Source organism: Amphiprion ocellaris, chromosome 8 (genome assembly GCF_022539595.1).
Source record: "Amphiprion ocellaris isolate individual 3 ecotype Okinawa chromosome 8, ASM2253959v1, whole genome shotgun sequence".
Taxonomy (NCBI): Eukaryota; Metazoa; Chordata; class Actinopteri; family Pomacentridae; genus Amphiprion; species Amphiprion ocellaris.
The window spans coordinates 2,925,645-2,942,047 of NC_072773.1; the positions used below are offsets into that span (position 1 = coordinate 2,925,645).

Consider the following 16,403-nt stretch of genomic DNA (forward strand, 5'->3'; position numbering starts at 1 on the left):
TAAATCTTTAATCTACACCAAACACTCATAAACTCTAAAAATGCATCATATTTAGCTATCAGCTGCGGTTTTAATGTCTTGATCCGCAGCTTGTAAATTGAAAGATAGAATATTTTCTGGTGAAATGTGGCGGTGTAGGAGTGAAAAGTAGCATGAAATAGGAATACATGGAAAATAAACGTAGCTTAGCTGCTAACATCTGAATAACTGACATTTAAACATGCAGTGTTGCCGTTTAGTTTCATCTGCTTTTATGTTTCTTTTCAGGATTTCTGATGTAAAATGTAGCAAATTAAATCTGATTCTGCACCTTATAATCCATTAAACTTCTACCAGACATTTTAAACATGCAGTTACAGTTTGTGTACGTGCAAAACAACAACAAAAGCAAAAAAAAAAAAATGTGAGGAAAGAAAGAAAATTGTGGCAGTTTTAGCTTTTTTTTTTTAAAGAGTCCTATCATTTATTTTCCACACAGGTTTGGATGCTGGATGCAGTCGTGCTTTTATTGTGGAAATAAATCGTTGTATTTTACTGTATTTTTGTGATTTTTTCTTTACCTCCACAGGGATCCACTAAGTCTTTATCCTACACCAAACAGAGAAACACTCTTCCCAGGTAACACCAGCTCAGTTTTTTCCTGATAATAACTTAAATGTGGATTTATGTGTAATCTGAACCTTCCTCCAGCTGTTTGTCCTCAGAGGAAGGAGCTTTATTTTGAAGGAGGTTGATGTGACCTGCATGTTGCGCTGGGGTTTCTTGGTCCCTGCAGGAGCTTCAGCGTGGACCGGGTGATGGAGCGAGTGATGGAGCGCCACTACGACTTCGACCTGACCTACATCACGGAGAGGATCATCTCGGTGTTCTTCCCTCCGAGGCTGGAGGAGCAGCGCTACCGGCTCAACCTGAAGGAGGTGGCCGCCATGCTCAAGTCCAAGCACCAGGACAAGTTCCTGGTGAGGAGACGCACATGGACCTGTTTATTCTGTCCACTTAAATCCATCCGAAGACTCTAGAGCAAGCAAGAGTCAAAACATGTGTCCTGTTTTCAGCTCCTGAATCTGTCTGAGAGGCGCCACGACATCAGCAGACTCAACCCAAAGGTGGGCTTTAATTCATTAACTCTTCTAACCCCCCTGTTGTCCTCATTTACAGGCACCAAAAAATATTGTTTCCTTGTCTGAAAAATATCCAAAAATTCTGCAAAAAAATTCCCCAAATTTCTGAAAATGTGCAAAACCTTTAGGAAGAAAATTCCAATAATTCCTTCAAAGTTTCCCTTAAAAGTTTTTTTTAATCCCTCAAATTTGACAAGAAAATTCTTGTAAATATTTTCAAAAAATTAGCAAAAATCTTCCAAAAAATCATAAAAATATCTTAAGTGATTACATATATATCAGTAAAACTTCCAATATTTTCTTGAAGAACATTCACATAAAAATCAACCAAAATCCAGCGAAATTCACTGGATTTTGGTTGATTTTTTTTGTGAATGTTCTCAAGAAACATTTTTAACATTTCTTTTTTTCCACCAAAAAATGTTCAAAGATTTCCCAAAAATGTTGAAAATGTGGACACCAGAAGTTTTACTGTGAAAATATTTTTTTTCCCACATTTTCAGACTTTAAATTTGCAAAACCTTCAGGAAGTAAATTCCAATAATTCCTTAAAAGTTTCCCTTAAAAATTTTATATTAAAAAAACTAGTTTGGCAAGAAAATTCTTGTAAGTATTTTCACAAAATTTGTGGAAATCTTCCAAAAAAGTGCTATTTTTTCCCCATATTTTCAAATTTTGTATTTGCAGAACATTCAGGAAGAAAATTCCAATAATTCCTTAAAAGTTTCCCTTAAAAAGTCTTATTTTTAAAAAAATCCCCCAAATTTGGCAAGAAAATACTTGTAAATATTTTCAAAAAATTAGCAAAAATCTTCCAAAAAATCATAAAAATATCTAAAGTGATTCCATATATATCAGTAAAACTTCCAATATTTTCTTGAAGAACATTCACATAAAAATCAACCAAAATCCAGCGAATTTCGCTGGATTTTGGTTGATTTTTTTGTGAATGTTCTCAAGAAACATTTTTAACATTTCTTTTTTTCCACCAAAAAATGTTCAAAGATTTCCCAAAAATGTTGAAAATGTGGACACCAGAAGTTTCACTGTGAAAATATATTTTTTCCCACATTTTCAAACTTTAAACCGGGTCAATTTTGACCTGCAGGGTTAACTTTCCGTGCAGATTTCAGCTGAATTTAACCTCCTGCAATCCCCCGGCAGGTCCACGACTTCGGCTGGCCCGACCTCCACGCCCCGCCGCTGGATAAGATCTGCGCCATCTGTAAGGCCATGGAGACCTGGCTGACCTCGGACCCTCAACACGTGGTGGTTCTGCACTGCAAGGTCAGAGTTCAGGAGCTTCACGCTGCTTCTCAGGCTGTAAAACGGACAGATGTGGCTGCAGGAAGCTTTTTAATGTCTCAGATCGCTGATGGTGTGATGCAGGTTTTGTTGTCATGGTTACATTAGAAATAAACATAAAATACTGAATAAACCACCATGAAAGTACATAAATAAAACATGAAGTTCAACTGTAGGAACAAATTTTAATTGGATACCTAATTATTCATATTTATTTTTATTTATGTATTTGTTTTTTTTTATATGTGTGCGTTTTTAGTGTTGGGTTAAAATTAAACTAACTAAAAAAAATAAACTTTAATTTTAAGAAAACATTAAAACTTATTAAAATTGATCAATAATTCTCTAATATCAATTGGGATCATTAATAATTAGCATGACTTTTTTGCTTTTGTCTCCTGACTTGCTTATGTATTTATTTATTTTCATATTTATTTACTAACTTATCGATTTACGTAATTATTTGCTTTCTTATTTATTCACTTTTTAATTTATTTATTCACTTATTTAAACATTTATTTATTTGCTTACTATTTACTTAATTATTTATTTGTGTATTTACTTATGTATTGCTTACTTATTTATATTATATATATATATATACACTTGTGTATATTTACTTATTTTTATTTACTTATTTATTTGCATTCTTTTTCATTTACTTATTTACTTATATATTTACTTATTTTTTTACTAATTTATTTACTTACTTATATACTTACTTATTCATTTGTTGACTTTGCTACTTATTTACTTGCTTATTAACTTCTTTATTTATTTATTTATTTAGTTATTTACTTACTTGAATATCTCAGATAACTCTTGGTGTGATGTAGGTTTCGCTGTCATGGTTACATTAGGAATAAACATTGTCAAATACTGAAGAAAAGCTGCGTTGAACACAAGACAGAATGAAAGCAGAATTGTTGTGCACGTTTTTAGGGAATCAATGACCAAATTGTCTGTCAAAAAAAAGAATTATTTACATGCTCCACTTAAAAAACTGTAGGAATATTTAAAAATATATAATAACAAGCATAAAATGTAGACATTTTATTGATAGCAAATAGAAACATGAAAACACAAAAATAAGCGTTTGATTACATGAACAAATTTAATTTCATACCTAATTATCCATATTAATTTTTATCTGTGTTTATTTGTATATGTGTTTTTTATTGTTGTGTTAAATTAAAATAATTGTCAAAAAAATGTATTAAAAAATTACCCATTAAAAATTATTATGAAAATTAATCAATAATTAATATCAAATGAGATAATTAATAATTAGCTTGACTTTTCAGCTTTTTTTCTCCAGGCAGTTATAGATAATTAAAAATTATGTTTAGGGTGTTTTTTTTCTACAAATTATATAATGAATTAAAAATGTGCATACAAAATATCAGTCGTAATAATAGTAATTTACTTATTTATTTACTTATTTATTTAATTTCCTCGTTTATTTATGTATTTATTATTTGTTTATTTAGTTATTTATTTACTAGCTTACATACTTAATAGTTTGCTTATTTATTTAGATACTTAATTACTTACATATTCATTTATTTGCTTACTTATCTGTGTATTTGTTACTTGTTTAATTATTTACTTGTTTATTTATTTATTTACTTATTTATTTATTTATTTACTTGCTTATTTATTTATCTGCTTACTTATTTACTTACTCATTTACTTACTTGTTTACCCACTTATTTATTTATTTATTTACTTACTTACTTATTTACTTCTTTATTTATTTATTTACTTAATTATTTATTCACTTATTTACTTACTTATTTACTTACTTGCTTATTTATTTATCTGTTTATTTATTTACTTACTCATTTACTTACTTGTTTACCAACTTATTTTTTATTTACTCACTTATTTACTTCTTTATTTACTTGTTTATTTATATGTTTACTTAATTATTTATTCACTTATATGCTTATTTATTTACTTACTTATTTATGTAAATATTTATTCATTTATGCATTTACTTATTTACTTACATATTTATTTACTTATTTATTTTTTTACGTATTTGTTTATTTACACGGTTAAAGATTTTCACAATAAATCTGTACAACACCAGTGGATGCAAATTAAATAATAAAAGCACCAAAAATTCCAAATTAAATTATGCAAAAATAAATAAACAAAAACAGTGAATCTGATGAACTGATATTTAAACCTGCAGTTACTGTTTTCCATTTAGTTTAATCAGATTTTATCTCTTTTCAGTAATTCTGATATAAAATGTAATAAATCGGATAATCAATAAACTGATGTCAGTAAATGAGTGGTTCGCTTCAGATCAAACCTTTATTTAACTTTATTTATTTAACTTCCTCCTCCTCGTTGTTGGTCGACTCGTTTCCATCGATCCTCTCTAGAAACCAGCAGCAGTTTGAACGTTTTCTTCATGTTTTATTTAGCGGCTGCAGAACAAACAGAGAACGCTCAGAAGCAGCTTTAATTCTCCGTTGGAGTCTCATCACGAATCTGGAGCTGGAATGTTTCTGGAATGTGATGGAAACTCGACGGGGAGCTTTTTAATTTGACCTCTGGCTGCTTCTCCTGCCTCGTCTTTTTAATCAGCCTGCAGAGAAAACTTCAGGGTTTAAAGCCGTAAAAATCAGCTGATTGCACATCATCATAACTGTTTTTGTTTTTTTTTACTTCCTGCAGGGAAACAAAGGAAAAACCGGCGTCATCATCGCTGCTTACATGCACTACAGCAAGATCTCTGCAGGGTGAGCCACAATTTCTGACTTTATTAGACTGTAAACGAGTTAGAAACCGGTTTAGAAGGAGCATTAACCCTTTGATGCACAGCGTGGGTCAGGAGATTCCCAGTTTCTGCTGGATTTGGGTCACTTTTGGGTCGTTGTGTGTTTCATGTTGTGTGTTTCATGTTGTGTGGTTGTGTTCCAGGGCTGATCAGGCTCTCAGTACTTTGGCCATGAGGAAGTTCTGTGAGGATAAGGTGTCGTCGTCTCTGCAGCCGTCTCAGAACAGGTGGACGCTTCATCTGCAGCAAATAGAAAGAAAAATTACAGCAAAATTCTTCCATCTTCTGCAGAAATGTTGAATTATGAAACTGCAATCTGAACATATTCAGACTCAACACAATATTTCTCTCCATCTAAACAAACTACTGTTGGATCATTTTTCTCCTCTCTTCAGAAGTTGTACATGTTTTTCTCTGTTGTTATTTTCTGTATTTCAGGTACATCTACTACTTCGGAGGTCTTCTCTCCGGAGCGATAAAGATGAACAGCAGTCCGTTGTTCCTCCACCAGGTTCTCATCCCGTCGCTGCCCAACTTCCAGGGAGAAGGAGGTTCGTTGGTTCACTTTAGAAAAATCACCAGAACTTTCCTCTGCCTCTTCCTGACGTATAGTTCTACTAAATCCCTTGTTTTATTGTTCCTCTCTGCACAGGAAGCTCTTTTATCAGACTAAACCTTTGATGTTTAATCAGCACAACAAAAGTGTCTTTATTTTTTTCAGGTATTGGATTTATTTCAGACGTATCACAGCATCATGAAGAAAAAAGAAAATGAAAAAACACAAAAAAACAGCCTAAAATAATGTCTGAAAACGGCTTCCTGTCTACATCAAGCCTTATTAACCTCTTTAGAAATTATTATTATTATTATCATTATCATTGTCATTATTATCATTATTATTATTATTATCATCATTATTATTATCATTATTATTATTATCATTATTACTATTATTATTGTCATTATTATGATTATCATTATTATTATCATTATCATTATTATTATTATTATTATCATCATTGTTATTATTATTATCAGTATTATTATTATCATTATTACTATTATTATTGTCATTATTATGATTATCATTATTATGATGATTATTATTATTATTATTATTATTATTATTATTATTATCATTATTATCATCATTATCATTATTATTATCATTATCTTTTTTTTTTTTCATCAGTATCATTATTATTTTTATGGCATTTTTCAAGCAGCCTCTTGTCCTGTATTTAATAATAATAGTTAGAAGTAATAATAATAATAATAATAGTAAGAAGCAACATGTGAGAAATACGAGAATAAAAAATTAATATTTACGATTTAATGTGTAGCTAGAATTAGTAGATGTCAGTAAACTAGTTCTGCAAATATAAATATAAATGTCTCTTCTAGCATATTTCTCCATGTTTTCATGCTGATGAAGTGTCAAACTGCTGCTTTTAGAGTTGATAAAATAAAATAAATAGAAATAAAAATGAAAAAGAAATACATTTTACAAAAAAATAAAATAATGCAAATACATAGCAAATAAATGATAGATGGAAAAGTTTGAGTAATTTTGACAAGATTTGGGTGATTTTTTTACTAATTTGAAGTCATTTTGTAAAGAATTAACATTATTTTTTGCATCTTTTGAACTCAGAATAAATGTTTATTTGTGGATAGCAGCTGTTGTTGGACAGACTTCATGTGTTTATCTTTAGTCTGACAGACGAACGTCAGCACATTCTAACATCTAAACTCTCCTCCTTCTTCTTCCTCCTTCCTCCTCCTTCCTCCTCCTTCCTCCTCCTCCTCCTCCTCCTCCTTCCTCTTCCTCCTTCCTCCTCCTTCCTCCTCCTTCCTCCTCCTCCTCCTCCTCCTCCTCCTCCTCCTTCCTCCTTCCTCCTCCTCCTTCCTCCTCCTCCTCTTCCTCCTCCTCCTTCCTCCTCTTCCTCCTCCTTCCTCTTCCTCCTCCTCCTTCCTCCTCCTCCTTCCTCCTCCTCCTCCTCCTCCTCCTCCTCCTCCTCCTCCAGGTTACTTCCCCTTCCTGAAGATCTACCAGTCCATGCAGCTGGTCTACACCTCGGGCATCTAGTGAGTGAAGTTTTAAGGAGATTTCTGTGCAAATAAATGCAGAAAATGGAGCCAAAATGGAGCTGAACATTCAATCTTTTATCATTTTAGAATATTTCAGACATTATTTAGTTACCAAATCAAAAACAACGCCAGAAAAACATCTGATATTAATATTATTTTACACTTTTAATGACTTATCTCTGTTTATCTCCATCAGTCTGGATCCTAATTATCAAATATTCAATCATTTTCAGGTTTTTAAACCTTTAAATGTCAGTTTGTTTACATGATGTCATGAAAAAATAAACGAATGAAAAAAGTGAAATATTTTCTATAAAATAAGGGCTAAAGAGAAAATTCTTTTTGTAAATATGAGTCTGAGATCTGTCAGTGATTCACACCGACACTGATTCTGATGCTTTATTATTATTTTTTATGCAGTGAAACTTAAAAACAGCACCGGTGTCATGTAGTTTCATAAATCTAGTTATTATTCTTGACAATTTTTGGAGTAATTTTTGCACAAATTTTACATTGTTTTGGACACACTGGCTTATTTTGGACACTTTTTTAAGCAAAAAAAGAAAAAGAAAAAAAAACAATGCAAATTTCCCCACTGTGGGATTAATGAAGGATTATTGGATAGTTTTTTGTGATTTTGGACCAAAATGTGTCATTTTGTAAAAATAAATAATAATAATTGCATTATTTTTATACACAAATTAATATTATTTTGTCATTTTAGACACTTTTAAGCATTGTGAACAAAGTTTTAGTCGTTGTGGACTAACTTCTGTAACTTTTGACAATATTTGTGTGATTCTGGAAAAGTTTTAATCATTTTGGATTAATTTTTATACATTTTTGACAGGATTTGTGTCATTTTTAACCCCTGATCAAGCACTGTAGACAAAGTTTTACTCATTGTTGACAAATTTCTGTAATTCATTGACAAGATTTCTGTCATTTTGGACATTTTTGATATAAGATAATCCTTTAGTAACCCCACAGTGAAGAAATTTGCATTTCTATAGCAGCAGGGAAAACTTTTAAGAAACATCAGTAGAAAAATAAAAATATACCAAAAGTACAGTTCAGATTGTCCAAATTCCTCTGGATGGGAATAACAATATTACACAGATTCTGTCATGACAAATTCTGAGTCATTTTGTAAAAAAAAAAAAAAAAAAAAAAAGCATCATTGCTGACATATTCAGTCATTTTAGGCAGTTTTTAAAACAAGTTTTAGTCATTTTTGGATTAAGTTTGAGTCATTTTTAACAAGATTTGTATCATTTTGTACACATTTTGAGTAATTTTGGACTAATTTCTAATCATTTTGTGAAAAACTGGCCCTAGTTTTTGACTTATTCAGTCATTTTAGACTCATTTTGAAACATTTTGGTCAAGTTTTAGTAATTTAGGACTAATTTGTGTCATGTTTGGACACATTTTGAGTCACTAATTTTTATGCCAAAATGATGTGAAAATTAGAAGAAAAGTTCTAACAAAAATGTCCCCTGAGGGTTTATGAACAGTTTAGTTCGTGTTGTCTTCTGTTCTCAGCGACCTCCAGGGAACCGGAGGACGACGTCTCTGTGTGACCGTGGAACCGGCACTGCTGCTGAAAGGTGACATCATGGTGAGTCAGAGCCCATATATGGGCGTAGGACGACCTCATGACTGAATGACATCATTAATCTTCAATTAAAAGTAGAAAACATCGTCCTGTAGAGACTGCAGAGCTTCTCTAAGGTCTCCTGAGTCCAAATGTTGGTTTTTCTTAACCAGGAATCATGATTTGTCTGTTTGAGTGTCGCTAATTTAAAGCCCTCTTATTACCCCTCCATCATTCCCTGTTGTTACCCCTCCATCATTCCCTGTTGTTACCCCTCAATCATTCCCTGTTGTTACCCCTCAATCATTCCCTGTTGTTACCCCTCCATCATTCCCTCTTATTACCCCTCCATCATTCCCTGTTGTTACCCCTCCATCATTCCCTCTTATTACCCCTCCATCATTCCATCTTGTTACCCCTCCATCATTCCCTGTTGTTACCCCTCCATCATTCCCTGTTGTTACCCCTCCATCATTCCCTGTTGTTACCTCTCCATCATTCCCTCTTGTTACCCCTCCATCATTCCCTCTTATTACCCCTCCATCATTCCCTCTTATTACCCCTCCATCATTCCATCTTGTTACCCCTCCATCATTCCCTTATTACCCCTCCATCATTCCATCTTGTTACCCCTCCATCATTCCGTTGTTACCCCTCCATCATTCCCTGTTGTTACCCCTCCATCATTCCCTCTTATTACCCCTCCATCATTCCCTCTTATTACCCCTCCATCATTCCCTCTTATTACCCCTCCATCATTCCCTGTTGTTACCCCTCCATCATTCCCTCTTATTACCCCTCCATCATTCCCTCTTATTACCCCTCCATCATTCCATCTTGTTACCCCTCCATCATTCCCTGTTGTTACCCCTCCATCATTCCCTGTTGTTACCCCTCCATCATTCCCTCTTATTACCCCTCCATCATTCCATCTTGTTACCCCTCCATCATTCCCTGTTGTTACCCCTCCATCATTTACCCCTCTAATGCCCCCTGCAGGTGAAATGCTACCACCGCCGCTCCCAGACGGCTGACAGAGACACGGTGTTCCGGCTGCAGTTCCACACCTGCACCATCCATGGATCCCAGCTGTGGTTTGGGAAAGGAGAGCTGGACGAGGCCTGCATGGGTCAGTTTACTGGTTTACCAGACCAGAGGACGTAGCGCTGGTTTAACTGGTTCTGATCAGACTTTAGAAACCACAGAGGTTTTAGACTAATTCTTAAGCATTTTGGACAAGTTTTAGTCATTTTGGACTAATTTGTGTAATTCATGACAAGATTTGTGTCATTTTGGACATGTTGATACGAAACAATAAGGATTAATCAATCCCACAAAATCATTTTTGGACTCATTTCAAATCATTTTATTTAAAAAAAAAAAAAGCCATTATTTTTGACATATTGAGTCATTTTAGACAAATTTTCAAGCATTTTGGACAAATGTGTGTAAATTCTGACAAGTTTTGTGTCATTTTGTAAAAGAAAAAGTCTATTAATTTGGATGCATTGAGTCAATTCTTGGACACATTTCTGTCATTTGTTTAGTGCAGCTAAAATGCTAAGATTTTCAGTGTTTTAATCAGTGTGGATTAAGTTTTATACTGTATTTATATGAAGAAACTGGACAAGTGTATCTTACAAAATGTCCAAATTGTTTAAAATCTACATTTATTTTTACTTTAGCCTTAGGGATGCTAGAGATTCTCCAGTTTTCTGAAGGAACTCGCAAACATTAGCCACAACAAGCTAAGTGGTCGTGCCAGATGGAATGCTAACTTCAACTAAAGTGGTTTTATTGCTGACAAGTTTATCGTGTTATTTCTTACATAAACATTCCCACTTTGAATAAACCACAACAAATGATTTTAGGTCGTTTATTCCCAGTTTGTTAACGGCGGTGGGATAAACAGCGCTCCAGCTAACCGTTTTAGTGGTTTGGCTTCATAACGTGGTGGTTAAATAAATCCCTAAACAGCAGCATAAAGCCGTCCTGGACGTAATAACGGAGGACAAACCCAGCTCTATGATTCAAACTAATTATCTGTTTCCTGAGACTTTAATGGACGCCTCCTTACTCCATTTCCTGCTCAGATTCACTTTCTTTGAACTTAAAGAAGTCGATCTTCTCTACAGAAACACTCCTGTGGCTTCGTACGAACATCTGTGGAGTTTTAGTGTATCTGATGTTCTTAAATCAGAAGCTCCAGTCTGCAGCACATTAAACAAGATCTCATGAACAGATTACATGCCACTGCATATGTATTCGTTGTTTATACTCATTTTTAGGCATTTTGAACAAGTTTTTAGTCGTTTACTTGTAAGCTTTGACAAAATGTGTACAATTTTTGGGAAAGTTTTAGTCATTTTGAGCTGAGTGGGGGGCGGCATGGCTCAGTGGGTAGAGTGGTCGTCTTGTAACCAGAGGGTTGCCGGTTACAACAGACAACAGAATATTGCTTTAACGTTCAAATCAAAGGAATCCAGTCATGTGTGTTGGGAAAATGCTGTGAAGTCACTCTGTAGCTTTTTCTTCCTAATGGCTTGTCTAGAGAGCAAAGTATCTGAAAACCTGAGTATATTTTATGAGTTAAAGCATTTTGTTCCACTAAAAATCTCAGGTCTTGAACTTTTTTGATATACACGAGGACATGAGCTCTCCCTGGCCTGGAGAGCTCATGTCCAGGTGTCCCTGAGCAAGACAACGAACCCCTAACTGCTCCTGATGGGTCGTGGTTAGCGCCTAGCATGGCAGCTTCCACCATTAGTGGGTGAATGTGATGTATAATGTAAAGCGCTTTGGGTATCGTTTCTGGTATAGTAAATACAGACCATTTAACTTTGAGTGAATCTTGACACAGTTTCTGTTATTTTTGACTTACTTTGGGTAATTTTTCACTAGATTAGTTTCATTTTGGACATATTTTGAGTCATTTTGGGAAATTTTTAGTCATTTGGGACTAATTTATGTAGTTTTAATCAAGATTTGAGTCATTTGAGTCATTTTTGGATGTTTTAGTAATTTTGAACTAATTTTGATTAATTTGTAACTAGATTTGAGTCATTTTGGGAATGTTTTAGTCTTTTTATATTCATTTTGAGTCATTTTTGATGAGATTTGTGTTGTTTTGTAAGACATTTGCATTATTTTGGACACATTGGATCCTTTTAGACTAATTTCTGAGTATTTTGGACAAGTTTTAGTATTTTTGGACTAATTTTGAGTATTTTTTTCTGAGATTTGAGTAATTTTGGACACATTCTGAGTCATTCTGGACAATTTGCATTGTTACAACAACGAAGAGGATCGTGCAAACACTTAAGAAATATCAGTAGAAAAATAAACCAAATTCCTTTGGATATATAGCACATATTTATGATTTTGCAGCTTCTTTCATGAGTAGAAATACTGGTACCGCACAGATTTGATCTATATTGCACTGTAAGTACAAAAATACTGATATTGCACAGAATCTTGAATATAAGTTTTTATATATACAAAATATTTATGATTTACAGCTTCGAGTGTGTCGATTTTGCACCAAAATGAAGTACGAGAAAGCTTCCATGATTATATTCAATGCCAGAATAGGAGCTTTTTGTCATGATCTTTGTGAAAATTCCTCTGATTCATTGATTATTTTTCTTTTTTTCCCCTTTCAGATGAGCGTTTTCCATCTGATGCCACAGTGGAGTTTGTCTTCTCATCTGGACCAGAGAAAATCAAAGGTCGGTTTAGTCCACTGCGAAATCTTCTTTGCATCTGTTTGACTGTGAAAACTTAGTTCATGTTTGACAAACTGATGTATGCATTTGTCCAAAAATCATAAATACTGAAGGTTAAGAAAGGAAGTAAGTGGAGATGAAATGTGTCTTTTGCCAGGCCGTGAATACCAGAAGAACGATCCGGCCGTTACAGTCGACTACAACACGGCAGATCCGGTGGTCCGCTGGGATTCCTATGAGAACTTCAACCAGCGATACCAGGACAGTCTGGAGGGTAACTGTTGTCTTTTTGCTTAAACTGCCAGGTTTGATTTGTGGGGTGGTGAGGAACGTTGAGCTTGAAGTCACAGTAGTAACTGATGCTGGGGAGCTAACCTGGAGCAGAGTCTGAAGAAGAAAACCTGGTTAACAAAGACAGTTGATAGCTCGTTATCTCTGACTGATTTTTAGGTTTTGACACAAAGAAAGTCAAACTTCCTTAGTAGTACAGTCCTCTGTTGACTAAAGCTAATAATAAGCTCCATGTATTGCTAATGAGTCAGCTTTTAAAGCTAAGATCACCTCTTTTCGTTTATTTCAGACATCGCCCACACCAGAGGTCCCCTCGACGGCAGCCTCTACGCCCAGATAAAGAAGCGTCGAGGTCCTGGTTCCGGTTCTCTCACCTCCACCAACGGCAGCAGCCCAGGAGTTGGCCTCGCAGAAGACCGGCCAGATCATCTTTACCCTCAAGGTTCTGACTCCGCCCTCTCGGCCCATTCCCTCCACCTGAACCAGCTGTCCATCCACCCGGACCACCAGGAGGAGCCCGTTGGCCCGCCGCCCCCGACCAGGCAGGAACGGGAGGAGCTCGAGCGTCTCCTCGGCGGCATCGAGGGGAACCGGGACGGAGAGCGAGAGACGGCCATCTTAGACGACGGAGATTCTCTGCCATCGGAGAGAACCGGGACGCTGAGGCTGAACCGGTCGTGTTCCTGCCGGGACGGTTACCGATCCCAGCGTTGCGCCGAACCGGGATGCGACCGAACCCTCCTCATGCCCAACGGCTACTGCCTCGACCGGGCTCCCGGCACCAACGGGCACCACGGGGCGACTCCTTCTGCTACCCCCAACCCAGCTTCCCCACCGTCCCACATGGATCTGTGCCAGCACTACACCCACTCCCACCAGTCGCTGCCGCCTCCGGACCTGGTGTGGGACCGTCAGAGTGGACCACCGCACTACCTGCACCGGTCCTGCTCGGAAGCTCCGTCATCCCGACACATCTGTCCTTACCCAACGCCAGACCTCACCCCCCACCCCCACAACCATTCCCACCACCACCCTCTATCTGCCCCGGGTCGCCTCTGCTGTCGGGAAGACGACTACGCCCCCTACCACCACCCACTCCCACCTCATGGCCACCACCATCCCCACCACCCAAAACCCTCCACCAGCCCGACCTACCACGATATAATGCTGATGGACGGTCTGCCACCCCCTGGCTGCCCCTGCAGGGACTGCAGCATCCGGAGGGAGGACTCGGCGGCCTATCACAGCTTGAGGTTGGACCGCAACGACAGCTTCCACTGGGACCGAGAGGCGGAGCTTCAGCAGAGGGAGGTGGGGCTCAGAAGACCCAGGGAAGCGGAGGTTCCCCGGGGGTCGGAGCTGCAGTGGGAGAGGGATCCTGGGCTGAGACGAGGCCGGGAACTGTCCCTCCACTGGGAGCGAGACAGGGAGGCTGAGCTGCAGTGGGAGAGGGACCGAGAGGCCGAATATTGGCACCGGAGAGCCACCGTCACCTCTTACGGTCCGCAGGGCCACGATCTTCCAGCCTTCACCTTTGACCCATTGCCGTCAGGTCACCCGGCGTACCCAGAAGCATCCAGATCTCACGCTCATTCCCACCTGGATCTGAAGTACAGCAGCAGCAGCAGTGGCTACCAAACGCCCCGTCAGGTTTGCCCCTGCTCGCCTTACCAGCCCTCGCCGTCTGAAAGCAGGGGATACGCCTCGGGGTACCAGTCTGAGTCCACATCGCCGCTGCCCCCTGCTTCCTCCATGACGGGGCCCTGCAGCCATAGCAACGGGCCGCCGGAGCACAACCACCATCATCATCACCACCATCCAGACTGTCAGCAGTCATACAGCTCTGACTCACACACTGGTGAGTCAAAACACTCGGCAATGTGTTTTCTTTTAGCAGGAATATGGAGGGAATATATTCTTCATAATGAGGAACAGCGTGCACTGAAAATGTGTCTTTAACTAGATGGATTCCTCACACATTACTCACAAACTGCCTCTTCTGGGTTTTTTTACAAGACGCTTACGTAAGTATCAGCTGGGGACATATGACTCCAGCTGATTGTTTACTGACGTTGCTGTTTTGTCAATGCAGTCCATTGTTTTCCCTCCGTTCTCAGATGGCCTTCGCAGCTCTGGTGAAAGTGTTGGGTGGAGGGATCACATCACCCACGGGTCCTTTAAGAGGGTCCACAGAGATGGTCACGCTGCCTGTTCAACGCCATCCGACATGTCCGGACCGCCCACCCCCGTCCACACCAGCAGCCCACTACGTACACAGGAGAGGTATTCCACTTTTACTCTTTAACTAAGAGGGACAGTAGTGGAAAGAAACCTAATTCTGTGGTGACTTGGGATCCATTTACACTTCTATTAACATGTGAGCTGCATCTGGATAATAACATCTGATCTAAGAGCCCTGGCTTTCGTACATGGTATTAATACACATTTTTTTCCATACTGCCCACACTTTGGTTGGATCTTGGTACGTATACTCGCTCAAAGGCACAGCTGGACTTGTAAACAAATGTGGTGTTTCCCACGTCAAGGGAAGCAATCAGTGTCCTGATTGTTCTTTGAGGGAGGAGCTTTTATTCAACTTCCTTAAGCTTGCATCAAGGGGTGAGGTCATCTTTAAACATGCTGGGTGGATTTTTACCCTAAGCATAAGAATGGAGAGATTTCCTGTTACACTGAAGGGTTGGAAGAAGATCAGAGATTACATTTTTAAACATTATATGAGCTCAGAAGCAGAGGAATCAACTACACAAGTTTAATAATCAGTTTCTTTATGTTAACCGGTCCAACAAACCCTAAAACTCGGTGTCACGGCAGTGATTATCAACTTTCTTTATCAATCAGATTTTAATCTTCAGACTCTGTTGACGTAAAACAGGAAGTTTAACACGCCGTGTGACTCTTCATTCGCACAAAATGGACTAATCATGTGCCATTTACTTCAGTCAACAACTTGTTTTAAGGGAGACCTACAAGGATTATGCTACTGCAAATAATGAAAGAGAGAAATGCTGGTAGAACACTGTGATATTATATTGATTTTACTGATCAATGCTGCGATTATTTCTAACTTTTCAGCTGCACATTAAAGGTGTTAAACTTCATATATTCATACACGATATTGTGTTGAAGTGCATTTAGGTCCAACACTGTCCCAGAATTCAGAATATCGCTTTAATTTTTGGCCAAATCAAATCCAAATTATTGTTACTGATTGAATATTCTCTCTATTAAATACCAATAGAATAATCCATTTTCTTATCTGTATCCGATCAGCTACAGTACCAACAGTGTAAACAGTCAGGCAGCAAATCAAAAGCAAACATAAAAACATATTTGTGCGATTACGTCTGACTGCATGTAGGTTCCCATCGCAACAAGTTCCATACAGTTTGCAGTACGACAACTGCACGGCTTCATTCAGTGATATTAACGTACAGCTCAACAGGTTTGCAGGGGAAAGC

The 16,403-nt window shown here is 37.5% G+C and overlaps 1 protein-coding gene across 4 annotated transcripts in view; it reads left to right on the forward strand.

Annotated features, from left to right (window-relative positions):
• tns2a (tensin 2a) overlaps window positions 1-16,403 on the forward strand; it is a 77,122-nt gene that overhangs the window by 53,954 nt on the left and 6,765 nt on the right. For all 4 annotated transcript variants that reach the window (XM_055013141.1, XM_055013143.1, XM_055013142.1 and 1 more), the window contains exons 6-19: window positions 569-618; window positions 776-959; window positions 1,056-1,106; window positions 2,286-2,408; window positions 5,118-5,182; window positions 5,364-5,447; window positions 5,659-5,771; window positions 7,248-7,308; window positions 8,857-8,932; window positions 9,908-10,037; window positions 12,571-12,636; window positions 12,791-12,907; window positions 13,214-14,782; window positions 15,042-15,207. In XM_055013141.1, coding sequence (XP_054869116.1) covers window positions 569-618; window positions 776-959; window positions 1,056-1,106; window positions 2,286-2,408; window positions 5,118-5,182; window positions 5,364-5,447; window positions 5,659-5,771; window positions 7,248-7,308; window positions 8,857-8,932; window positions 9,908-10,037; window positions 12,571-12,636; window positions 12,791-12,907; window positions 13,214-14,782; window positions 15,042-15,207 — 2,855 coding nt within the window. The remainder of the gene's footprint in view (window positions 1-568; window positions 619-775; window positions 960-1,055; window positions 1,107-2,285; window positions 2,409-5,117; window positions 5,183-5,363; window positions 5,448-5,658; window positions 5,772-7,247; window positions 7,309-8,856; window positions 8,933-9,907; window positions 10,038-12,570; window positions 12,637-12,790; window positions 12,908-13,213; window positions 14,783-15,041; window positions 15,208-16,403) is intronic.